The sequence below is a fragment of the Balaenoptera physalus genome (assembly GCF_965194825.1).
Source record: "Balaenoptera physalus genome assembly, chromosome: 8".
Lineage (NCBI taxonomy): Eukaryota > Metazoa > Chordata > Mammalia > Artiodactyla > Balaenopteridae > Balaenoptera > Balaenoptera physalus.
This window is the reverse complement of record NC_138887.1, coordinates 75,303,642-75,329,609: the sequence shown is the minus strand read 5'-3', so window position 1 is coordinate 75,329,609 and position 25,968 is coordinate 75,303,642. Positions and strand designations below refer to the sequence as shown.

The 25,968-nt window shown below is 47.8% G+C and overlaps 1 protein-coding gene across 5 annotated transcripts in view; it reads left to right on the top strand.

Annotated features, from left to right (window-relative positions):
* JAZF1 (JAZF zinc finger 1) overlaps nucleotides 1-25,968 on the top strand; it is a 344,518-nt gene that overhangs the window by 315,458 nt on the left and 3,092 nt on the right. For all 5 annotated transcript variants that reach the window (XM_082472112.1, XM_082472111.1, XM_082472113.1 and 2 more), the window contains one exon: nucleotides 20,557-20,726. In XM_082472112.1, the coding sequence (XP_082328238.1) occupies nucleotides 20,557-20,726 (170 nt within the window). The remainder of the gene's footprint in view (nucleotides 1-20,556; nucleotides 20,727-25,968) is intronic.

The window sequence follows — 25,968 nt, the reverse complement described above, 5'->3', positions numbered from 1 at the left end:
CGTGTTGGATGGGAAATGACTTAATGTGGAAGGCTTTTCAGCGCTGTTCTGCGTTACCCACGAATCCCTCCCAGTTGATAGAAACCTGCCCACTTGCTCAACAGAAGTAAACCTCGCAGACGTTGGAATGTTTATGTTCGGCCCAAAATGGCTCTGGTTTTTTACACGGCTGTAAAGTGTATTTAACTCCCAAATATAAAACACTTCTTGACTACTGTTTCGTAGCTTCATAAAACGGGGCGCAATTGTGTAGGTGCTTTGTGTTGTCATCCCCTGTCTTTCTACGCAAATCTGTTTCCTGATATTGTTATTCCAACGGAAAAAAAATTCAGCCCAGCATAAACTACCTTTTTTACAAGCAGCCATAAGAAGAAAGCCCCAAAGACAATGCGGAGCCTCCACATTTATATTTTTAACCCAAGATTACAGTTCTAACTAGCAGGGACACAAAATCGCTTTAATTATGAATGTTTTTCATTGTGGTTCTGAGTGTAAGTCAGTAACAGATGTTCATTTTCCCCCAGCTCAACTGTTTTTAATTCTTTCTTGGACATGAAGAGAGAAATCTTTAAACGTGAGCCAAAGTTCAATTAACATCCCTGGCTGAGGGTGGAAAGTGCCCTACTTTGTTTTTTTCTCAGCCATATACCTGCTTTGACTGCCTGTGCCACAGAGGACCAGGGGAAAGAGTCCAGCTGGCACGGGTTTTATTACTGCAAAGTTAATTCGCAGATTAAGCCTTGGGCGGGCGGGGTCTGTTCCACCTTTTATATATTTATTTATTTACTCTCTTTCAGGTATAAATAAAATTGCACTGTAAAACATTGCAGCTTAATTGCAGGAAACCCAGTGCATTTTTTATTGTTGTTACTGTAGTTCTGCAATGGTTAAGAGCTTGTGTTTTCTTTCTTTATATGGAGCTGTAGAAATCTCGCGTAAGAATATATTTACAGCCAAGGCTGTGTGACTTGGTTTGTCGTGTTTTTCCTGTGCTCTGTGGAACAGACAGCTGTTCATTATTGAAAGGCGTTTTTCTCTGGCGAACAGAGTTTGCGGGGAGGGGAGCATTTATGTGAGAATGCAGAATGACTTCCAGAGACCACGGGTACTCTGGCTAGAAAGCCTCAGCAGCACCCAGGGCAGGGACATGACAACAATTCGCTTTCGGGCCCTAGGTGTATTTTGGCTGCGTTTTCTGAAGTGCATCCCGCTGAACAGAGCACATGCCTGACGAGTTCCTGTTTGATGGTCGGAGGCCGAACCGCAGCTTCACACGCTTCTCTTTCTGGAACCCACCCCCAAAAGATTGGCACCATCGTATCATTTACATTTGGCTTGGCTTTCTAAACTTTCACCTTTTATTCTATTTTATTTATGGCGGAGGCGGGGCCTGCCATAAGGTTTGCAGGATCTTAGTTCCTCGACCGGGGATCAAACCCAGGCCTCCAGCAGTGGCAGCGCGGAGTCCTAACCACTGGACCGCTGGGGAATTCCCCACTTTCACCTTTTAGAGGAAGATAGCCATGCGTTTCTCTTGGATGCCAAAACTTAAAGATTATGCCTCTGAAGTCGTCTGAAAGGGCCATTTATAAATACAGACTGTGCAGGTTGCTTGGACTCTGATGACGTTGCCCATTCCAGAGGTTTTCTTGTGTCTCCCCAAAGGTTCACTGAATATCAGTTCATTAATCCTCATTTAGGCCACTGGAAAATGCTTCCTTTATAGTCTGCGACACATGGATTATCCCATTAGGAAATCTGTAGATGACATATGGCTTACGGGACTTGCAAAGGGTCGTTGGTTTGCCTTTGGATAAAAAGTAACATTCTCCTTACAGAACAAAACCAATGCAAACGAAGAAGTAGTTAGTAGACCTGAGCTGAAAAATAGGTTGACTAAGGGTTGTATTAATCACATTTACAGACGTCACCCCCTTGGCACGCGGGACTGACTGCCTCTCCAAGGTCCACCTTTATGCCTGTGTGCCAGGATGGATTTGAAAAATGGACCATCTAGATTTAGTGCTGGCCACAAATCAAACTCCAGACCATAATGGAGGGAGGAGGATGGGGCAGTAAAGTTGTCCAGTGGCGTGAGAACTTAGAATTGAAAATTCTCACCTTCATCTTCCCTTCAGGACCAAACTTCTACCTTGACATTAGAGTGACAGTTGGAGAGAAGTGTTTTGACCTCCTACTCCTTAAATACTCGTGAAGCTGCATCTGTGTATACAGATCATGGCTGGGGGCTACGTGGACTCAGTCAAAACTACCTAGGAAGCATCGCTAACTACCTGTAGTTTCCAGAAAAAGATAGCCATGGGTTTCCAGAACTTACTCTTTCAGCCTCACGTTCTGAAAAGTAAACAGGCAGCTGGTGTGGGTAAACACAACCTTGGAGGACTGTGGGTGTCCACTGGGCAAACCCCTGGGTGTCCACTGGGCGAACAAGTTTTAGACAGTGTACTGTGCAATCTCTGTGAAATGAGGGCGGTCTCTGTCCTCTGGCTTGCGAATGCTGGGTTTCCCATTTATTTGACCCGGGGAAGCCACTGACAGGACATCAGCTTCGGGAGGAGGTGTCCAGGACCTGGGTATCAGACATCTGCCCCTGGCTGGACCTTTGCTGAGTATGTGACCAGGGACAGGTCACCTCCCCAGGCCTCAGTGTTGTCCCCTGTAACAGGGGAGTTCGGCACAAAAGACCTGAGGTCCTTTCCAGCCTTGAAACGTTATCACTTAATGACCCAGTAATGACAACTTATAAAGGTCAAGCTTGGGTGTTTTAAAATCAGTCGGGAGGTAAGTACCGACGGTGCGCTCAGGACTTGTAGGTGTAGGAGAGAAGCACAAAACTGAGTCCAGCCTCTCTTGGAACTTAAAATAGACCTGGAAGACATACATGAAAGAGGCAGGTAGAAACCAGAGCAAAGGTAGAAGGGCAGGAGCTGAGGGAGGTGCGAAGTCAGAGCAGTGAAAATACCTCCTGTACGTTCCTGAGGAGAGGAGCTAACAGCCTTTTTAAATGAGGCTAGAGAGCTGGGACCAGCTCATGGAAGGCCTAGGAATATGAGATGCAGAAATTCAAAATAAATTCTTCCTTCACTTTGCATAGAGTCTCAGATCTTGGTATAGAAAATACCATTTCCTAACTATAAACATGAAGGAAATGGCAAAAGGACAGTGAGATGGTATCTTATGTCACTGGGTTTCTATTTTTTGTTTTTTATGGACAAGGCCTTCTTCCACCCACATGTTGGAAATAGCGGGTGGGGTGTCTTCCTGGCCTTCCCTGTCCCAGATCATTCTGGAAAACAGGCCAGAAGCAGCCCCTCAGCACCCACCCCCTCTGTGGAATTACCACTCAAGGAGGCGACCCACATAGAAGCCCCTGCTGAAGTTTGATAATCTGTCTTGGAAACACGGGGGAGGAAGGGGGGAGGGGAAGAAGCAGGTCGATGCCACAATGTTTGCGTCTTCGGGTTGGTGCCTTCAAGACACAGCTGTCTAACGTCTCAGAAATCTCTGGTCCATCCTCATCCATTATAATAAAAATTCCCATCCCGACTGGCCACAGACAGTGCAGGCAGAACAGAATTCACGCACCTGATGATTTTGGAGTCCGATCTGTAAATAGATCATCCATCACATTTCCATGTGAGCGTTTGGGCTGAGTGGGTGGGTCTTTTGTTATTTCTGTTGCAGCCTGTCTGGAGACCAAGAGGTGTGGTTTATTAGGTCAGGACTGTTCCTGTTTTCAGCCTTCAATAGATATCTAATGATAAACCCTTAGTCTTGTTACTAAGCCGTGGGAAAACATCTTGTTTATCGCTGTGTGGCATTTATATGGCATCGTTCTGTTAGGCATGACATACTTACTGTAAACACAGTGAGAGGAAGCAGCCTGCACATGTAGGATTTCCATCTGACAATGCCTGTGTCCCGGGAACCCTGAAGTGGCCTGAAGAGGGGCAAGGATGGAGGAGAGGAAGGAGCCCACCACCTCTCTTTTGGACAAGGAGGGAAGAAGACGTGCTGTCGTGTGACCAGGTCTGTGATGAGCTTTTCTCTGCTGGGAGCCATAAAAAGCCTTTTCCGTGTTCCGGCTCAGTCTGCACCGCGGCTGTCAGGGAGATCCTGTTGCAGGTCTCATTGTTCAGGTGGGGTAACCGGGACTTGAAGGAGATGGGTACGTTCCCTAGGATCTCACAAACAGGATTTGAATTTTGGCATCTGAGTCCGGGAACCATGCTCCTATCACTAGGCAACCTCTCGTGGCCAGAGCTGATGGATATGAAAGTCACAGCAACAGGGAAAGCTCAAAGCCACTTCTCAAGTCAACTCTGACCAACTGAAAGGAAGCCAGTCTTCCGAGGACGTCTTTGTCACAGAACATCTGCCAGGATGGGCTAGGGCAGGGTAGCTGAGGGAGCCGGCTGCCAGGCCACAGCAAGCCACCCCACATTCTTGTCCAAGGTGAGAAAATCCAGGGAGGCTGACCAAGAACAGCACGTGGGGCAGGTAAATCTGGAGGCAGTGGCCAGGTGGCCAGAGCAAGCCAGGAGGGAGCGGCGTGGGAACGGGAACCAGCCCCACGTGGAACACCGTGCCTGAGGGCAACTCTGTGGCCCTGCTGCTCCGGGTTCTGACACTGACCCTGGATTTTAAAAAAGCCACTGAGCAACAGCCATCATCCTGGTTGGCTCTTTAATTTGTGAAATCTTGTGTGTCTGCTCAGCCAATGAAAATACTAACAACAGAGAGTGCCACGTGGCAGGTACTGGTTTAAGCACTTACACAGATATTGACTCACTGAATTCTCTGATGTGGGTTCTTTGGCAAAGAGAAAGTTGAGTTGCCCGAGGTTACTGAGCGATTCAGTGAAGGAGGTGGCATTGGAATCCAGGCTGTTGGGCCCCAAAGCATGGGCTCGTGGCCACGTGAGATATTGCCAAAGAAATAGAAATACAGGCGAAAGCATTGCCAAGGTCACTGGATGGTCACACTAAGACCTTGGACTTCAAGGCCTGCCGCTACACCAGGGCCCGGGAGAAGCTTGGTAGTAATCATGTAGGGAATGAAAAGGACCATGAGCAGGAAAAGCCACGCTCTCCCCGTCTCACTCGAGCCATTACCCTCGTGCCTGGATGCAAAAAGTCAGACTCATTTTTAGATCATGCTTGAGACAACCTCTGTGACCAGGAAATTCTTGCCCTTGCAGTTTCTCCCAATTGCTTTGGTCGAGGTTTGTCACTCAAGTAACATTTCACCAGATTTAAACGCGGCCCTGATGATTATGAAGGCAGCCTGCTATGTGCAATATGTAAAAATGACATTCCCGGGGCTTTCAGGAAGCTGCCCTGTTAAGAAGCCAAATAGCCTTCTTAAAAATCAGAAGTACTCTCATAAAACTCGTTTTTCATGTGGCCCTGGCTAAAGTTTCCACATGGGATGAAGTGTGAAACAAAGCTTTTATGAGAGATCGTCGAGATTTCTGTGAACTTACAGTGACTCTCATGACATTATTCCCCAGAGAAGCAACGTATTTTCTGTGGTGGCGCATTTTCAGGTCCTCAGCTGGGTGTGGAAAGAGACGATGACTCTGTTGCCCTGGAAACTGGTTTTTGCTGGTGGACCCTAGTTACTTCTTACCTTGATTATTGCATCATTTTTCTGGATATCCATCCTCCTCCTCTTCCCAGCCCTCCCCTTTGAGCTTCCTCTTGGCATAAAAATGTCCATCCTGTCTGTCCATATAGCACATTAAATTTATAGTTAGAAAGGAAAACACCATTCCAATACCCAGCCCTGGCCAGCGCCTCTGCATCGCAGAGAAGGCTGCGCTTGTTTCAAAAGACAGTCCTCTGCTCTCATCGCTTCCAGAATTCACATTATTGAGAGCAGGGCACTTCCCCACTGGAGGAACCCACGGTGTGACAGGCTGTCGGGGGGCCCTTGTCCCACTGCACACCTTGAAGGCAGAGAGACTGCTTGTCTCTTTCACCCCCAGGTCTCCAGTATTATGGGTGAATTAATGAAAACTAAGTTCAGGCTTTTAACCCTGAATGGGCAGTCTGTTTATTTCTGACAGCATTAGAAATCAGTATCCTCATCCATTGTGTTAGAAATGCAAACTACATCTGAGGCATTTTTGTCCATGCATTTTAGACAGATGACTCTAACCAGATGATTTCTCGCTGGCTTTGTCCATACCTGGCCATCTCTTTCAAGTCTAGACAGTTTTAAATTACTGATTGAAATAATAATACCATTCAGAGTTAATATAGTACAGAACTCTGTGCCAGAAATTAATCTAACCACTTTATACATATTAAATCATACAGTCTTCACAGCAGCCCCATGAAGTTAGCTCTAATGTTTTTCCATTTTACAGATGAGGAAATGGAGGTGTAAAGAGGTGAAATAACAGGTCTAAGGGCACCAGGTGGTAACAGCAGAGCCAGAATCCTAATACAGGCACCTGCTCCCAAGTCCCTGAATTGCCTGCCTTACACACAGCCTCTGGCCAGGGTTCGGCTGGTTTCTGTAGTTGTGCTAATCGGGTTTAATGGGAGATGGCGCTGTTGTGTGCGTGCATCTCACAGATTGTGATCCCTGATGGCGTCATCATTGTTCCTCTCATTTTATCATATACAAATTGTAGTGTGTATTAAATAAGCATAATTACGAAGCACAAAATGTGTATGTTACATACAGATACCTGTGTACGTTGTGTCACGTGATTCCATCCTTCCGGTGCACAGGGCCTCTGCCGTGGAGTCCCTTCATCCCAAAAAGACAGGCTGAGCCATGCTGGGTGCTGGGGCCTGCTGGGAGTTAGAACAGCCCAGCCTGAGGAACCCACCCTCTGATGGCAATCTCCCAGGAGACACGTGAGGGTGACGGGCAAGACAAGTCTGCCAGCCGCCCTTGGACACACCCAGACCTCCCCCTTCCCGGCTCCCCTGCAGCTCCTTCCCAGCGCCGGGCAGGTGTGATTCTCTGGGTCCAGCCACTCACCCCTCACAGGCACCTGCTTGCTGGCCAGCCCTCCTTAGCTCCTTAGCTCAGCTGCAAGATTCGAAACTCTGAGAACCTATTCTATTCAGCAACCTGATGACAGCTGGTAATAGAGTCCAGGGCACCCTTCAGGAACTTTTTAATTCAGCAAAAGGGCCCTGAATGACTTGGGGCCATTTCTTAGAAGCAGATTCACCCACTCCACAAACAAAGATTGGCTTCCCTAGAGAATATTCAAAAAAAAAAGTGAAGTGTCATGGTCCAAAAGGACACCTGAATCAGTGAAGAACTGTCTTCATACTTTCTCTCCATTATACGTGCCTGTCACTTTCACCGTGAGATGCTGTGTGTGCCCTCCTGGTGCCCCTGAGGTCTGCGTGCTGACAGCCTGCCTCCCCGTTACATTGTAGGTTCCTGCTAGCTGACACGATGCCTTATTGACAGGCACCAAAAACGACCTTTCTCTTCTATTTCAGCCTGTTCTATACCCTATTTAAATGTCGGTTAAAATTGTTTGATTTGTTTCCTCTGGATGAAATGTTGGTTCTTTTAGAAAGAAGTTCTGTAAATGAGATACTGGTGGTTAAACATGGCTTTATGCTTTCTTCCTGTGACCTGTGGTCAGAATGATTTTTACACTGCGACACATACCTGAAACAAGTCTTACAAACACATGTCACACTCTGATACTTTCTGTCCCATTCTGTCCTTTTATTTTTTTTAATGCTGATTGTGCCCCACAAAAATGATTTCACGACCCACTTACGAGTCGCAATTTGAAAACACTTCTGCATCGGAAGTAGGTCTTAAGAGGTGCCTGTTGCCACAGGAAACCTTTATGTTAAGTCTCCATGAAGCTTGAGCAGCAGCTGGAAGGCTCAGGGGAAAGGAGCCATTTTGATCTCCTCCCAAGGTAAAATAGCGGAGCTGATGAGGAGGGAGGAGAGGTGGGGTAGCGACGTCACTGAGCTCCTCGCGGTACTGCAGGGACGTTGTTGTTTCTCATCGCTCATTGTTTCCCTGAAAGATAGCCAAGACGTGGGAACAATAAAGGAGACACTATTTTCTTGTGCTTTGGGGGTACTTTCTTTCTCCTCTCACCAAGATGGAGAGCTGGGAAATTAGGTACCAAAACTCAGAGTTAGGAACAAGCTGTGGGGTTGCCTCCAAAATAAGGTGAGAGAAGTACAGAGGAGAAAGAAGAAAAGGATTGAGGCATAATAAGAAAGCATGGATGAGAAAGAGGCTGGTTTTTTCTTTTCATCTTCTTCTGCAAATGTGCCATATTCGAATACAGGATTTCTTACCCTTGATCTGTGGAATTGTTTTAAAACCTGAACACCCAGTTTTTAGAAGACGTTGATTTCCATAGCCTTGATCTTGACCTCCAATTAAATCACGAGCTGTGGAGTGAGAGCGACATCTTCCCCGCTTCCCTGACAGAGGAAGGTGCCAGGAGAGTCACAGCCTCGGAGCACAGCATAGGCCGTCGGTGACAACGGTCACCTCACGGTGGCCAGGTGGCAGGCGGGCTGCGCTGTGCTGGCTGAGGGCCCGCTCCGGCTGCGGACCTGGCTGGTTTGGGGGTGGCAGCCTCCACACCCCTCCAGCGCGCCTCTCACTGTGAGTGTACCAGCAGGAGCGTGGCTGCCTGTGACCATGCCATCAACTCATGGGTCTCACTTCCGTGTCAAAGAAAATCAACCCAGAGGAAGGTCACTGGGGATTGGACTTCTGCATCTCATCTGCCATTAAGTGGCAGACCCTGGATGTCAGAAATACGACTGCGTGTGCATCTCCACTATGCCTTCATCACTTGCACTGTCTGCAGGTAACGATGTCACGTGGTTGGAAAGCAGTGACCTGGGTGTCAGGAGGCCTGTGTCATCCTTGCCTTTCATTGGTCTGTTCAACAAATACACACTGAGTGACTCTTGTGTGCCAGGTACTCTCCAGGCCACCGGGAATTCAGTGATGTGGAGCTTCCATTCCAGTGGGGAGGAAAGATAACGACGAAAACAAGATCACTTAGGACATTAGATGTGCTGTGAGGAAGGTACCCACCTGGGGAGGAGGCTGTGCCCGGAGGTGGATGGGCTACTTCAGTAGGTGGGTGGGTGGGGCAGGCCAGCAGGCCAGCCTCTTGGAGGAGCTGAGACCTGGATCTTCTGAGGAGGAACCAACCGGAAAAGCTGGGAGAAGAGCGTCCATGGAGAGGGAAGCACAGGAAAAGGCCCTGCAGGGCGACAAGCTCAACGTTTTGCAGACACCTGGCCTCTAATTCAGAGTATGGAGAGTGTTGTCATTGCCCGGCTCCCAGCGCAGTGGACAGAAGGCAAACAAGCATCAGGAAAGAGAAGGAAGGAAGATGACAGGCTCGGACAGTAGCCACATTGCAGAGAAAATCTGTTTCAGCCTTTATTTTGAGTAACATTTGAATGGATTTGTTAAGGTTAGAGTTAAATTGGAAATGTCCGTTGTGAACCCATGGCCATAAGGCGTCATCTTTACAGCTCCATCCCTCCGGCGGCTCAGCAACAGTGGCCCCTGCCCAGCGCCGGCCCTCGTGTGCAACAGTGACTCCAGGGCCAGCACCTGGCATTGGGTCTCTGTGCTGTCCTCTGTTGGAAGAAAAGGAGACTATCTTGGGGCAGGAGAAGTCCAAGACGGGCCTGGAACTTGTGTTATTGCCAGAAAGAAGGATGTTTTCAAAGCAGCCAGGGAACCTCCATTTAAAGGTGGCAGTCTGAACACACACATGCACCTAAGATGACAGGAAGTGAGGTTTAAAAGTCTTAACCCGCCAAGATAAAGACAGAGATGAGGCAGCAGCAACCAAAGGGGTGGCCGGTGGAAGCAGACGGACAGGAGCGGCTGACCGAGCAGGCGGGGGACAGGTGGAGCCGAGGCCGGCGGGTGAGCCAGAAGCGAGCAGATTCTCGCCGGAGAATCCCAGGAAGCCCCGGGAATCAGAGCCACACAAGGGGTGTGGTCTTCCTCGTGTTCCAAATTTGATTGTGGTAGTGACTGCACTGCTCTGTGAATATAGCAAAACCCACTGAGTTGTACAGTTAAAATGGGTGAGTTGTGTCGTAGGTGGATTATATCTCCATAAAGCTGTTCTATATTTTTTTAAAAAGAGTTGGAGCGACAGATACCTCTGAATGTGAGGACAAGGAGGAAAGCTCCCGCGTCTCCTGAGAGGGGGACATATTCTGAGAAGCAGGTGTGGCAGGAGACTCTCAGCAGCACCCAGAGGAGATGGGAAACGCTGGAGCAGTGCCTTCAGAACCCCGAGAGAAGACGGCCATGAACCTCAGAGGCTACCGTCAAGTGTGAGGGTAGAAGAAACATTTTCAGACAGGCCAAGGAGTCGACATTTTGCCTCCCGTGACCCCAGCAAGAAGTAAACAAAGAAAGGGAAAGACATGGAATCCATGAAAAAGGGATCCCCCCTCCATCGGGAGAGGCAAAGGGAGGTCCTGGTGGTGGTGAGGAAGGGGGGGCGGATGCAGGGTGACAGCTGTACAGCAGGCCTGGGAGGCGGGTGGCAACAGGACAAAGAGCACGGAAGGAGTCGGGGGAGAGGGGACGCGAGAAGTAAAGGGGGATAAAGCCAGACACCTGACGGGTTTGAACGTACTGAGAGAGTTACACTTCCGGAGCTGGGGATGAATTCAAGTTAGCAGGACCATGGACCAGTTAGGAAGGCAAGCTCTAGAGCCAGACGGCCAGATTAGAACCCTTGCTCTGCCGTGGAAGAGCTTTGTGACCTCAGACGAGGCACTCTGCCTCTCTGAGCCCCCGTTTTATGTAAAATGAAGATACCGTACGTACTAGGTACCAACCTCATAGGGCCGTTGTGAGGTTTAAATGAGTTAATAGACGCACAGCGCTTAGAACTGTGCCCGGCACGTGGTGAGCCCCAGGTAAGTGTCAGCTGCCCTTATGATGATGATGATGCTGAGAAGAGGAGAAGGATGCAGGTGAGAAAGATGGCAACAGCCAGACGGCCTATGGCTGTGCTGTTTATTAACTGCAAGGACGACAACAGTGTGATCCTAGTTCGCTACATGGCCTGGTGTCACAAGAATGCAAACATTGAATGACAATGAAATCAAATATTATAATGAAATTCTGCTAGGAGGAGGGGGAGGATGGAAGGAGGGTTGGGAAATACGTGAAAGATCAGAATTCTTATCTTGCATAGGGAGATCAATAGATACCCAAAACTGAACATCAGAAAATAGCAATAGAGGCATGCTATTTAGCAATGGGGAGTAAATCCAGGTAAAAGACTTGTAACTGGTTGCCATGGGGGAGTGGAGAGGGGGAACGGGCCGGACAGAGGGCTCCTCTTTTCATTATAGCCCCATAGATCTATCTTTTTTACTGTGTACAATGATGGCTTTGATTAAAGAGAAGAAATTTTTCATTAAAAAATGATAATGGAGGGACTTCCCTGGCGATCCAGTGGTTAAAACTCAACGCTTCCACTGCAGGGGACACGGGTTCGATCCCTGGTCAGGGAACTAGGATCCCACGTGCTGGGAGGCATGGCCAAAGGGGGCTTCTGTGGGCCAAGTTAGTAAGATTAATTAATCATACTATTAATTACCGTTAATAGTAATTAATTAATTAATTGAATCGGTGAAAATCAATGAGTCCAAAATGATACTTAACATGGGGAAATTAATATAAAGTATGCCCAAAAGTAGCTATAATACAAGGACAGTGAAAATAATAGTGTGCATTTATATTTCTGTAAATTTTGCTACAGCAAAACTGGGAGCGTCGGCATAGGTAGGGGTTGTGTTGAAGTAGATGTCTGTCTATAAAATATAGGTGTTCTTTTTCCCCACCTCCGTTAGCAGATTGGCAGGGAATTGTGAGTAAGCCTTATAGTTGCAGGAAAAGTCGCAACTGGGGCAAGAGTAGGAAAGACCAGCTAACACCCTGGTCCCAAACAAGTGGGAAGAGGTCCTGAGTGGGAGTGGCTTGCCAGATGGGGGAAGGAGCCGCGTGGCCGGCAGGGAATCCCTGGTCCCCTGGGAGGTGAGTTCTCCAACCTGGGAATTATACTGAAGACGTCAAGTGGCAAGAAAGACAGGGGCTTTAAAAATCCTATTGTGGAACAAGCAAACCTTGAGTAAAGAAGACCTAGGCATCCAGCCCAGGAAATGCAGACTCACTCTTGCATCATCTTGCCCTGATGGTCCTCGCCGAGGGTCAGTTGGTCAATAACTTGGAACCCTTATCTTCCACTGGCCGACATCAGCTCCCGTTTCTTTTAGTCATCAGATTCTTGTACCCCAAGAAGGCCAAACCTAAGGATGGAAATAATGAAGAAATAAATCTGTAAGGCCAACTTGTGTAATAGGTTAAATGTATGTTTTGTGGTCACTGTGATCATTTGTATGATTTGTCTGTTTTTAAGATATTAAGCTTATCTACTTAAATGGTAAATTGTCATCATTTTGTTGAAATGTGTAGAATCTAAGTTTGTAACCAACCCTTAAATGTGTAAGTGCAGTCTATTTTTAGATAATGTTTTTATTTATTTAATAGCATCTGAATATTTAGAAATGTTTGTTAGATAGGTTTATAGGTGTAAAAATTTAGCACTAAACCAAATACAACTGACTGTTGAAAACTCGTGTGTGTGTGCGCGGGGACGGTGTTAGAGGCGCTAACCCTCCACGCAGTCAAAAATCTGAGTATAATTTAGTTGGCTCTTCATGTCCACAGTTCCTCCATATCCATGGATTCAACTAGCCAAGGATCGTGTAGTACTATGTACTATTGAAAAAAAGTCTGCATATAAGTGGACCCATGAAGTTCAAACCCATGTTGTTCAAGGGTCAACTGCACAAGTAGTTGTTAAGTTTTCTTATTAAAAAAAAAAAAAAAAGTCCTCCAGATAGTAAAGATCCAAGCAACTGCGATATGGAGTAAGGTCACCACAGGGCCTGGGGCTACTCCTTGCTGTGGGAAGCCCTTGGAGGGTTTTAAGCAGGCAACTGAGATCATCTAATTTACTTTTCTTTGTTTAAGACCGTAGGAGGCCAAGAGTGGAGACTGTGTAATCTTGGCTCCCTTTCTACCACTAGAGTCTGTGAAGTGTATTCCCTCATTCATTCATTCAACAAACACATGTCTGTTGGCTCCTTAAGTACAAGCACTGCCCTGGGCACTGTGGTCATTACCAAAGGTAATGACCAAGAGCCTCCTAATACATTAGAAAGTGTTCAGTCCTGTGAGGGAGGCATTACTTCTGACTTGGAGAACCAGGACCAGTTCTACAGTTATGGAGGGGACAGGGGAGGATGACATTCTAGGAATGAGCAAAGGCCAAGAGCTAGGAGGTCAAGAAGTTTTGAGACTTGGTGATGGTCCCCGGAGGCAATAGTGTGTCTTCCGTTGTAATCACACATTGCCAGTTCATTTAGATTGTTGTTGCTTCAGCTCGTATAAAGTGGGTCAGTACCAATTAAAGCTAATTTATAGTGATAAGTCCGTAAGGCAGAAAGGCAGCTCTTTGCTAATGTCCTTGCCAGAGTTTGACACCCCAGGAGAGTTTGAATTTGCTGTCACTGCAGTTATCACTTTTGCATGAATATTAATGATCTGTGTAGAAAGAAAAATGTGGCATATTGGGTTTCTGGAAAAGGTTGACTTATTTTTATCCATCTGTGTGTCACTTTGTTTATGAATACAAAGAACGAGAACCCTATAGGCACTAAAATAGGTCAGGGCCATCTTCACAGAGTAAAGAGGTGAGCAGAGGACAGAGGCGGTGGGTAGAGGCTGGAGGGGCTGAACAAGGTTTGAAATGGCCCTTGTGGCAAGTGAGGGTGAGCTTGATGGAGACACTCAGCTGGCTCCTGGGCCATGAAGTGGGCTCATCCAGGTGGGTGGATGTGGATGTACGTGTGTACACGGACTCTGGACCCCCTTGTCTTTTCATGTGATTCATGAAACCAGCTCTGATTTTTACTTCCTTGGCTGACAACCGGGAGGAATCTTTCGGCAGTCCTGTAGAACCTTTCATAGTCCTGCCCTATGAAATCCTACCTACTAGGTTTGCTCATTTCCCACACTGAAATGCTGGCCTGAGCTCTTGGGCCCACCCAAAGGCACTTCCCTTAGCCACTGTCCTGCCTGCCTCAGGCCCCCACGATGGGGACTGTGCAGCCGTGGAGGATGACAGTGGAAAATTCAACCTGAGAAAAATTAGTGCCTGCCAATTCCTACCTGTGACCCTGCAAGGTGAAGTGACATTTTCTTGTAGAAACTCTAACCTTGGTGAAAGTCATTTTTAAATTGCTTAGTGACTAAGACTAAGAAGAGCCTGAAAAAAATCAACTCATGAAGCTTTTCTTTGGAACACTGGACGGCCGCCATCCAGGAGGGCAGGGTCCACCCTGACTGTACGAGGCTAGCCCTGTGCTTCCCACACGCTCACACACCCGCCCCACATGTGGCTGGGACTCCCTCCTCCCCAGCACCTCCAGGGCTTTGCTCTGTGTGTCAAATCTTTATCTCCCTCGATCAGGGATATTCCTTTTGAAAATAAATCAAAGAAGCACAAACTTTGAAACTGAAGGCCCAAGTACCAGTCCAGTCTGCCTGTATCTAGCTGGATGACCTTGGGCACGTTCCTCACCTCCTGAACCTCAGGTTCCATGGAGAACACCTCTCCCCATGCCAGGCTCACAGGAGCCACCCCACCACCACCACCACCTAAATGGCAGAGGGATCTCCCAATCCCTTCTGCTTCCAGAAATGCATGTGTAAAGCAAAATTTGCTCGCTCTTAGGCAGCTACAATTTTTATTTTTTAAAAAAATGCAAGTTGGGACTTCCCTGGTGGCGCAGTGGTTAAGAATCCGCCTGCCAATGCAGGGAACACGGGTTCGAGCCCTGGTCTGGGAACATCCCACATGCCGTGGAGCAACCAAGCCCGTGCGCCACAGCTACTGAGCCTGTGCTCTAGAGCCCGCGAGCCACAACTACTGAGCCTGTGCTCCACAACAAGAGAAGCCACTGCAATGAGAAGCCCGCGCACCACAACTAGAGAAAGCTCGCGTGCAGCAACAAAGACCCAACGCAGCCAGAAAAAAAAAAAAATCCAAGTAGGCACAGGTCAGGTTAGATGGAGAATTAAGTGCCAGAATTTAAGTAGCAAATGATTTAAAGCAAAAGGAGGCCAGATAAAAAAAAAACCAGGCATTTTGGCTATCATGCCTTTGTGCATTCCTCAAATCTTCATATTGTGCCCATTAGTGCAGTAAAAATAACAGGGCTTACGGGAGAACTAAGGTTGGGCAGAACCTCAAAGCTATGGGACTTTGTAACCAGAGCATCAGCAAAAACAGTAACCATCCTAACAAAATAATTGCTTGGCTGAATCCCCATTGTAAATCCCCCCTGGCAGTTCATCCAGCATCCCAGCCCTCTGTCCTTCGTGTCCTTGAGATGCAGATCTTTGAAGGTATTCTCTCTTCTAAGAGAACAAGTTCATCCAAATTAGAAATCTGACCCCATCAGTCAATCTTTGTTTTAAAATACAAGGACAATGTCTTTACAGTTTGTGTCCCTGTGCTGACAGCCTCCCCAGGTGCCACAACCCAGAGGAAAGGGTGGCACTTGTAGAAGCCACAGAACCCGCCACCGTCGCTCTAAAGAAGCCACGTCCATGGGGTTTTCATCTGCTGTTCTTAATTAAGGCCTTCAGGCTTTCTCTTTAGTTGTGAGAATGCTCTCCTCTGGACTCTTCAAGACGGTCAGTGTGGGGAGGAGGCGTTGGCCTACAGCAAGTTTTCTGTTTCGTGTTTGAGCGCTTGTCCCTTTCAGTTGCCAGGGCTTAGGGTCGACTTGCAGGAAGGGAAGGGTGGGAGGTGGAGAGAAGAGGGGCGAGATGAAGATGAACCGGTACTCACCACAGCGTCGTCTTTCCCTGCTAGAATCCCCAGCCAGTAGCCCTGGAGAAAGGGAGCCCGCCCGGATAGACTACTGAGCACCTCTCCTTCTAGTTGCAAAATTCTGACTCACCGACTCAATGTTCCCCAACCCTGCTTGCTGGGAGGACACCTGCCAGCCTGTCCCCAGACACCTGTTCTGGGCCCCAGGGGGATAAATTCTTCTTGTGACTCCCATGCTTTCCTCCCGCCTCCCTGCCCCAGTTACTTACAGCTACAGGTAGGGTGTTTGGGGGTCTTTTTCCTCTTTTACACAGAGGAAATACTTTTTATAATTTTTTTCTTCAGAAACTGATGTGGCAATTAACATTTTGTGGATTCTGGGTGATGGGCGCTCAGAACTAGAAGCTTGAATTGATTCCGCGTCCTCCCTCTGTCTGGTGGCTGGAGCCCAGCACCCGCTCTGATGGGCTGACAGGCTGGGGCTCACACGGGGCCTCAGAGGTCACCCATTAACTCAGGATCAGGGTGAATGAATGAGCGTATCCATTCCTTAACACCCCATACCTCTCCCCTGGAACAATCCAAAGGCTCATCGTATCTGATAGCCTCAAAGCTGGCTGTGATGGGGCCCGTTTGACCCCTCCAGCTGACCTGCAGGGCAGTGGGCTCCAAAGTGGGTGCACAAGACAATCTATGAGGTGGAGGAAGGAGATGTGAAATCTTTACACTTACTAAGGAAAATACTTCTCATATTAATATATATAAAATAGTTTATTAAACTATTTCATCCTCATCCTTTCATTTGCATATCTGTTTTATATAGTGATATGTTAGTACATGCATGTCATTTATAATCAGTATATTCACACACGCTCCCCCTCGGGGGGGGCAGTGCCCACAGTTTCTTATTGACCGGGATGTAGGAGAGGATCAAAAAGCTGGGAGACCCCTGCTGGGAGAGTCAGCCTTGGTCCATCCTGCTTTCCCTAAATGGGGGGCAGGGGGCGGAATTCTCTAGCAGAGGGCTGGCAAGCGCTGCAGATCCCTTGGTTCAGAAGTTAGTTTTGAGATGGCAGGTGAAGCAGAGATTGAAAATGAACCAGGTTGGGGTTGACTTTTCTCCTTCGAAAGGCATGAGGACATGAATAAAACAAAGCAGAGAGGGTTGGCCCACATGTTTCTGAACTAAAGCCATAACTCATTTCAGGTTAGCATTTCCTAGGGTTCAAAGATGTGTGAAACGAGACTAAGAGCAGTAGGTGTCGGGGCCTCGGATGTTTTCTTCAGGACACTGCAGGCCCTGCTGGCAAGTTTTCCAGACATGAGCACCAAGTGGATGCCAGCGTCTGAGCTCGTGTGGCTTTCTGGGACGATAGCAACCCCCGTACCTGCAGGATGCCCTCTGGCTGCAGGGCCCGCCTCACAGCCGGCGACATTTCTCCTGTTTGATGACAGGGTAGCACTTGGGGTACAGGAACACAAGCAACAGTAGACGCCCCCCACTCCTGTTTTTAAAAAGTGAGTACCCTCAAGAGAAAGCGAGGGAACGGTGGATGAAATAAACTGCTCACGTGACCTTTTGCCTATTTATTTACCAAATGCTTCTTTAATGCTTACCGTGTATCATTGTTCTAAATACTTTTAAAAACAGGAACTCAATTGCCCCTCACAACAACCTTAAGAGGTAGTAGTATTATCAGCCCATTTTACAGATGAGGACTCTAAAACTCAGAGAGGTAACGTCACTTGCCTGGGGTCACACAGTTTGTCGGTGGCAGCACCAGGGCTCACACGGGCTCCCAGCCTGGGCTCCCAGCTTGGCCCCTGTAGATGCATCTGCACGAACAGTCCCCAGCCAGCACAGCGCCTCTCTTGTTATGGAATCCCTCTTGTATTTTTTCTGGTGGAGATGCCCAAACCTATCAGAATTACCTTATTTTTTGTTTGGTTTCGCAACAGGCCTTTCTAAAAATAGTATTATTTTACATGTAATGTTATAAATAGTATTATTACAAAACTGGTATTATACTGTCTTCTGTTTTTTTGAGCACTTACTATGTGCAGGTCCTCCTGTGCCAGGTGCTTTATAGACATTAATTCTAATCCTTAAATTAAACTGTAAGGAAGAGATTTTTCCCCCCATTTCACAGAAGAGAAAGTAGAGGCCAAGTAGGTTGGTCACTCAGCTGACAATGTCTAGCCAAGGCATGAACCCAGGGTTGGGCCTTGCTCGGCTTTGTTATAGGACAGAACTAAGTAGAAACAGATCCTTCTCGATCCCCATCCAGGGGAGACAGTTTCACAAAGCACCCAAAGGACCTTGTGGTGTGCCGATGACGAGGATGTGTGTGTGTGTGGCCCCATTTTGTGAGCCTGTTGTCGCCGTGCTGGCTTTCTCTCGCAAGGGCTTCCTGTCGCGGGCAGTAGATCATGTGCTCCTCCTACCTGCCCCACTTGGGACCAGATGCGGCATGGCTTCCAGGCGAGTGTGTCCTCAGCATTAGCCCCCCAGGCCTGGCCCCTTTTGATCCCAAAGAGTTTTGAAGTTTTATCTTCTGCTGGGCTTCATTAAGCCCTCGGTTGGCCTGAGGCTTTCACCCTGCCCCCAGTTGTAAATGTTGTGCGATTCTTGGTATTCAGGTTAACAAATTAGCTCAATTAGATGGGTAAATTAGTCATTCTCATGTTCTCAAGTCCTGGTGGAAGAGCTTTGCGAAATAGTATTTATAGTTTTCTAACAAGCAATTTAAAGGACACCAGCATGTGGCATTTGTTTAAGAGTAGAACGTCCTAAACAGTGCCCTTAGAAACAGGTTTCGAGATTTGCTCATGGACCGACTCAGGGATGCGGCAGAGCAGTACCCCCGTGCTGTGTCCTACGAGCACTTCCCAGCTGGGTCTCTTGTCTCTGGGGGCTCCAGCCAAGCGCAGCGGGGCTTACTGAAACCCACACTGAATTCCAGAGCCTCATTTTTGTCAAATTGTTTTTTCCGTACCGCCTGAGTTTCTAAACAGGCTTCAAAGCAGGCTGCTTTGAATCCTGAGCGGGAGATGGTGGAGGCCCAGCGACGTGGAGGTTGAGAGGGACACACCCCACCCCCAGAGCGCTGCCGGCACTGGAGGCCGGGAGGCAACGTGGGAAAAGGTGACCCCCTCACTAGCTAATTGAGAACGCGTCAGCTCTTGAGGCTCGCAGGGCTCATCTCCCCACGTGTCCGAAAGTGACACCCCACCTCACAGGGTCACCAGAGGATTAAATGAGCTGATGCAGCCAGCGTGCCTGAACTATACGAGGCACTCGTTCACCTTGACGTCCCTTCCTTCCTGCCTGGGTCCTTTTAAGTGTTCGCCTCAGATGCTGGCGTCCTTGTTCCTGGCTCAACTGGCTCTTCAAACAATCTTATTAATGCCTATTAAAAGCAAACCCAATGAAAGTGCCAATATCTGGTGCTGAGATAATTGATGTAGCCGGGGGAGGCCAGGGAGCACCCAGCCGGGCCCCGGGGGCAACGTAGCCTCCCACCTGGGGGATGAAGTTCACAGCTGTCATTGCTACCATATAATTCTTATTGATGTTGTGCCGTAATTCCTGTTTATTCCATGGGGCTTGTAAATGCATTAGGACTTGTCAACATATTATTTTACACTGTTTATGATCTGTAGAATTATGTCCTTCAGGGTTATATTGTGCAAAAGCTCCAAATAAACGGCTGTGGACCTCGTTAAAAAAAGAGCAAAGAGGGGCTGCTTGTTGAAGTGGTTCTCCATCCCTGCCGTCCTGGGCAGAAGTCAGCAGAGCAGATTTTTAATTCAGTTCTGAGCGGAGCTCTTAACCAGGATGCAAGGGAATCCCCTCGTCTGTCTGAGCTGTCTGCTGCGATGGCTCAGCCCTCCCTCCCAGGGAGGGTTTTGTGTAGCTGAAAGGCAGGTGCCATTCCCTGAGGACAGGTGCGGTAGGGAATCGTTTGGTCTTCCTCGAGCTGGACCTGCATTCTGATGATGATGATGACATTGTGCCCTCAGAGCGCTGGGCATTTCTGTCCCCCTGCTCCCTAGCTTGGGGTAACCACACCCTTTTAGTTCTAAATTTCTTCATGGTCTTCCCAGCTCAGCTTATAAAGAAAAAGATCTGAAATTCATTCCCACCTAAGTGTAAATACCTAGTAAGTGTAAAATGTAACCCCCTCCTACAGATTTTTGTATTTACCATGCCAATAAAGCATAAAACTAAGGGGACAGAATTCTGTCCATTGTAATGTCAGGCATATCGTGTGTGTGTGTGTGTGTCGGGGCAGGGGTGTGTCTGTCGTAGTTGGTTATTTTTGGTTTTAGCCTTCCCAGCACCTTTGCAGTCAATCACCTTGGCCGCAGAATATTGAGTCCAAGTTCTTGCAGAGCTAATTCCTCGCCATGAGTCGCTGGGAAGCCCTCTCCCTGGTCCCTGCGGTGGGAAGGCAGATACGCTCCCCCCAGGACTGTCCCGGAGACTAGATGCACTTGCAGCCCCTGGGTGCCTGGATGCCCTCTCCCGGGGCAGTAGGCGCGCCCGCCGTGCGGAGGGAGCCTGTGGGCACGCTCCCAACAGCCCTTGCGCTTCTCCTCTGGCCCCACAGGTAGTGAGTACGACGAGGAGGAGGTGGACTACGAGGAGTCGGACAGCGACGAGTCCTGGACCACGGAGAGCGCCATCAGCTCCGAGGCCATCCTCAGCTCCATGTGCATGAACGGAGGGGAGGAGAAGCCTTTTGCCTGCCCGGTTCCTGGATGTAAGAAGAGATACAAGGTAAGAGAAGTACCACCTCGCTCGGCATAACTGGATGGAGAACGGTAAGTCCCGTGTCAGCAGAGTCTGAGGAGAGGTGCTTCCCTCTTCTGCGCTGCTTGGGTGTGTGGTCCCCTCGGAAACCCAGGCCTGGGCCCGGGCTGCCCTCGGGTCAGTGCTGTCCCTGGTTTCTGGCCGTTGGGTGTGTTTTCCCCTTCACTGACCTGTGTGGGAGCGGTACGTCCAAAGAGAGTTTTTTGGTGGGAGAATCATGTCTTTGATACTCTTCAGATTCATGTCAGATCGGTCAGAATATCAAATGTGTCACCTGTTTATTTGCCGAACACCTTCCGCAGTGGTTGGCTCTGCAGGTGGTTCACAGAAGACCACTTTGAAGTCTTAAAAGCCCGCAGACGGTTCACAGAGCCCTTTTGGGAAACGCTGTAGGGTATTTACTTCCAGCTGAGGAAGCCCTTGCTTGAAAGGAGTTCAGGAGAAAAGGGGCTTTGGTATTTTTTCTCACCAAACCTGCCCACTTTAGCTTCGATGAACTCTCTGTAGGCGGCGCAGAGCCTGTGTCTCTCGGGCCTGCCTCTGGGTGTCAGGGCAGCTGGGGGCGCTAAATTCTCTACTAAGAAGACTCAAAGGGACAGAACAGTGAGAACACCCACAGCACTCAAATGTGGGTCCAGAGGGCATGTGGAAAAACAAATTTGCAAACTTTCCCATGAGGTGTTAGCAGCTCTTTAAAATCCAACTCTGAGATAGAAATGTAAAAATCAAAAACATGCCTGGTGCATTTAATGAGATGCTACTTTCCCCAGCAGATTGACTGTTTTTAAAGAAAGGCTTGAAAAATGTGTGGCAGCATAAGCACTTCCCGTATCGCTCCTTCTTCAGTATGTCTCTGAACACTAAAAAAATCTATTTCGATACTTTTTATACCTGCTTCTGATATAAAAGCATGAAACCCAAATGTATCACAGGTAAGTGGCCCAAGATTTCACCTAGTCTATATACTGTTAAATTTTTATCATGGGAAGCACAGATGCGCTTTGTTTAAACTACAATGAAAACCCCAGGATGGAGATGTGAAGTCCCATCAGGGTGTCCTGACGCGCTGTCTGGTGTCCCAGGTGCACGTGTACATTCCTCTGTATCAAGGTGGCGTGGAAGTGGGCGCAGGGGTGAGAAAGCAGCAAAGTTGTTATCTCAGGAGCCCAGGGGATTGTTCGACAAGCTAGTTTGTCCGGAGGATAGCTCTGCTTGCAGAAAGAGATTTTTCCCTTCTTTCTTTCTTTCAAAGTGGAGAAAGCTGGACAGCGGTGCTGTCCTTGTACCCTGCCTGCCTCCAGATGCGCCTTCTCTCCATGCTTCACGAGAGCTGGTCCTCTGTGCTCTGCCGTCTTGCTGCCTTCTCTCAAGGGTCCAAACACTGTCTAAAGGATGTCTTGCACATCAGCGATGTTAAAAGAGGGAGCAAAGTAATGACCCAGACTACAGCTGACCAAAAAAACCCCAAAAAGCTGGTGGGGGGGTATAAGCTACACCCTTTATGATGAGGCCTTCTCTCTTTCCCACCTCTCTTTCATTCCTTTTTTACATCCTTTTCCCCTGATCATTTTTATTTTCTTGTCATTATCCTTTGGCTTCTATTTTTCTCGAGTATCCAGCAATTTCCTCTCCTGCAGTTTGTCTGCGTCTAGGTTGGTGGGGCCTTTGCGGAGTGTTGTTTCTCCATCTGAGGCCAAAAGAAGATTGCATGAACCTTGGGCTGCGGAGGCTGCCTGCTTCAGTACCACTAACTGGCGAATGACATGGGTGGCAATTAGTGGTCCTGATTTCCATGACGGAAGTGTGAGTTTCCTTTTCTGGGCCAGAGTGCCACGTAATGGTGCATGAGACAGGAACAAATGCATAACTGCTTCTCCTAACCAAGTGCTTGAGATGAGTGTGGTCATATTCCCTAAAGTTTTAGTCTAACTCTTTCTGCTGGGAAGTTACTGGCCGCAGGGTGTACCAGGTGTTCTCTGGTATAATTATTTCATCTTATTTACTGCGTGATTGTTGGAGTGGGTGTTGGTGAGTGGAGGGCGTAATGAGCTTGGTGTGCTGTGGAGTCGGGCAGAATCCACAACTGCTGCCATCTTGTCCATTCCCAGGGCTGACTTCACATGTGTCTCATTCCCTGCCCCCGTCGGCAGGGAGTCTCTCACCCATGAGTCTCTTGGGCACTGACTGAGGATCAGCTCTTCTCACCATTTCATTGGCATTTGCAGAACTGGGAGAAGATGAGCATCTAACTCTCCAGACTTCATACAGAGTAGGGCAAGGGAGCAGGGCCCAGCCGTACAGCTAGGTCTCCGAGTTGTTTCCCGTGTTAATTCTTCTGCCTAGAATGCCCCCCTTCCCCTCCGCTCTCCTTCAGGACCTCTCATTTTCTTTCTTTTTTTAATTAATTAATTAATCTATTTATTTATTTATTTTTGGCTGCGTTGGGTCTTCGTTGCTGCATGCAGCCTTTCTCTAGTTGCAGTGAGCGGGGGCTACTCTTCATTGTGGTGTGCGGGCTTCTCATTGCGGTGGCTTCTCTTGTTGCGGAGCATGGGCTCTACGTGCGCAGGCTTCAGTAGTTGTGGCACGTGGACTCAGTAGTTGTGGCTCGCAGGCTCTAGAGTGCAGGCTCAGTAGTTGTGGCGCACGGGCTTAGTTGCTCTGCGGCATGTGGGATCTTCCCGGACCAGGGCTCGAACCCGTGTCCCCTGCATTGGCAGGGGGATTCTTAACCACTGTCCCACCAGGAAAGTCCTGTATGTCAGTTTTATTTAAAACCTGAGTACTGAATAAGACAGTAGTTATCAAGTTCTCAGCATGACGAAAAGTTCTCACTGTAGTGACCTTCCTTGCCCTATTGGAGCTTAATTCCCTTTCCCCCTTTCAGAGACCAGAGGATTTAATAAGCATTTCATTTTCAAGTTGCCTGACATTATTTATTTTTGTTAATATTTTTGAAAGACCAAACTCATTTCAGGATCTCTGCAATTAGGAGTTTCAGTGAAGCTTTTTAAGCTCCTCAAGTCTTAGAAAGTGAAGTTCCCATTGCTATCTGTGAATGAACAGATAGGGGAAATCTTACATCTGATTAGAGCTTGTACTAACATTTGTGATAAGGTGTCCCATGACACTTGTGGACATTTTAAAATCACAGCAACAAAGAGAAAGAGATGGTAAGGTAGTTTATTGTAGGCTCTTTGGCCAACCCTGGAAATGCGATGTGTTTCCACATGTGCAACTGGCTTAATTTTTCCAGAGTAATAAAGCTGACATGTGTGTCAGTGCCACAGCCACGCACAACACAGTGTTGACATTCCAGCTGGGAACTGACCACGGAACCTGTTGGAATCACCTCAACCCTGGGCGTGTCCTTCCCCTGCTGAACTCCAGATCTGGTTTCATGTTGGAGTGGCTTCTGGTAGCTTTGGCAATTTCTGGTTTCAAACCTTCCCTCACCTAATTAGTTATTTAAAAACAAAAAAACAAAAACTCGGGCCTGGATGGAATATCTAAGACCTGGTCCTGTTGGAGTTGCTATATGCCTTTTTGTTTGTTGTTCAAATGTTTATTATTTTTGGTTTCCTCTCTTTTCTGACAAGGTGTGAGTGGCACTGGGGCACAGGGGTAGCTGGATTTATAATGATCCGTCTTGCAACAAGTTCCCTGTGAAAGCGAGGACATGAAATGTTTTAGTAACCCTTCATCCACAGGAAGGAACCCTATGAGGTACTCCGTGAATATCTATTGAGCTAATAAATGGGATATTATTAAGCAGGCAGGTGCAAATTATTAAGCATTTGTGAGTCAGGAGACTTCCCACCATAGTGTTACTATTAGAAAGTTGACAGTCTTTTTCTAATGATCATAAAACAGTTATTCCCTCCCTGTCTCCCTCCCTCCCATAGCTTAAAACAATGCTTATCTTTGTTGCCTGGCTCCAGCTAGGTGGCTCTCACCTGGGTCTCTCATGCCACCGCAGTAGGGTACCAGCTGGGGCTAGATACACAGGTTGGCTTCTTTACCCATGTGCCTGGGCCCCTGGTGGGATGGCTGGAGCAGCAAGGGGCTGGCAGGGCGTATCTACCCATCTCTCTTAATGGGTTGGATTCTGCACCGTCACTGCCCTCCCCACATCCCACCGCAGCAATCTCCTACTCCCCAACATGCCTCTAGAAGACCAGTGAAGTGTTTCCTCACCCTGCATTCAGGGATTAATGCAGGAATGACAAGGGCTGAAGGCGCAGAAGGCCAACAGCTGGACGTTCAGGGAAGAAGTCGTGTCTGTCCTTGTGGTTCAACTCACTGGACAGCCTTCAGACTCAAAGCATAGACAACTGGTTGCTATTTGTCACCCCTGGGTTCAACAAAGTCAAGAGGATTCTCTTCCATAGGACTTTTGAAAAGTATTAATGTGCACTGTGAATCTCCAATAGGGAAATATAAATAGTAATAACCACTGAACATATTTTGTTTCATGGCAACTCTCAATTTCTGCCAGAATGAGGCATGTTCTAACAAATTCATTCATTCACAGATACTAGTGGAGCATCTACTATGTGCCAGGCACTGTGCTAGATGCTCATGAAACAACTGCAGTTCGTTCTTATTCTTTGGGACTCGATAAGGGCATCCTATGAAGTAGAAGACACCTATGTCGGACACCTTTCGTTGGGCACAGGACTGGCCTCAGTGGGCCTAGATTCAGATAATACTTTAGAAAACAGTCCACTCTTCTGGTGATCTGTACTCAACAACTTCCTATCTTCTCTTTTCCCTTACTCCTCAATCTGACAGTAGCTGACTTGGAAATTAAGACCTGTGCTCTAGTATCACTTCTGCCATTTATTCTTACTTAAATCTCCCATCAGTTTACTCAATGTCCTGAGCCTGCTTACTCACCATGTAATTGGGATAAGCAAAACTAACTTGGTTGAATCTGTAGAGTGATTCTAGGCATGACGTCTTAAATAGAATATGCAAGTGAGCTAGCAAAACCAATTAATAGAAATCCAGAAAGCATTTTGGTATTTCATGTTATCATTTAGGATTTGTAGGCCAATTTGAAGTTTGGAACTTTTCTGTTGCTGAGACTTTAATAACCTAACATTTTTAAAGTTCACTGTATGTTTGGAATAGTACATAAATAAAAGTAGGGCCTTGTCTGCCCATAGGTGCTTATTTAACACACACAACCGTGCTGGGGCAGGAT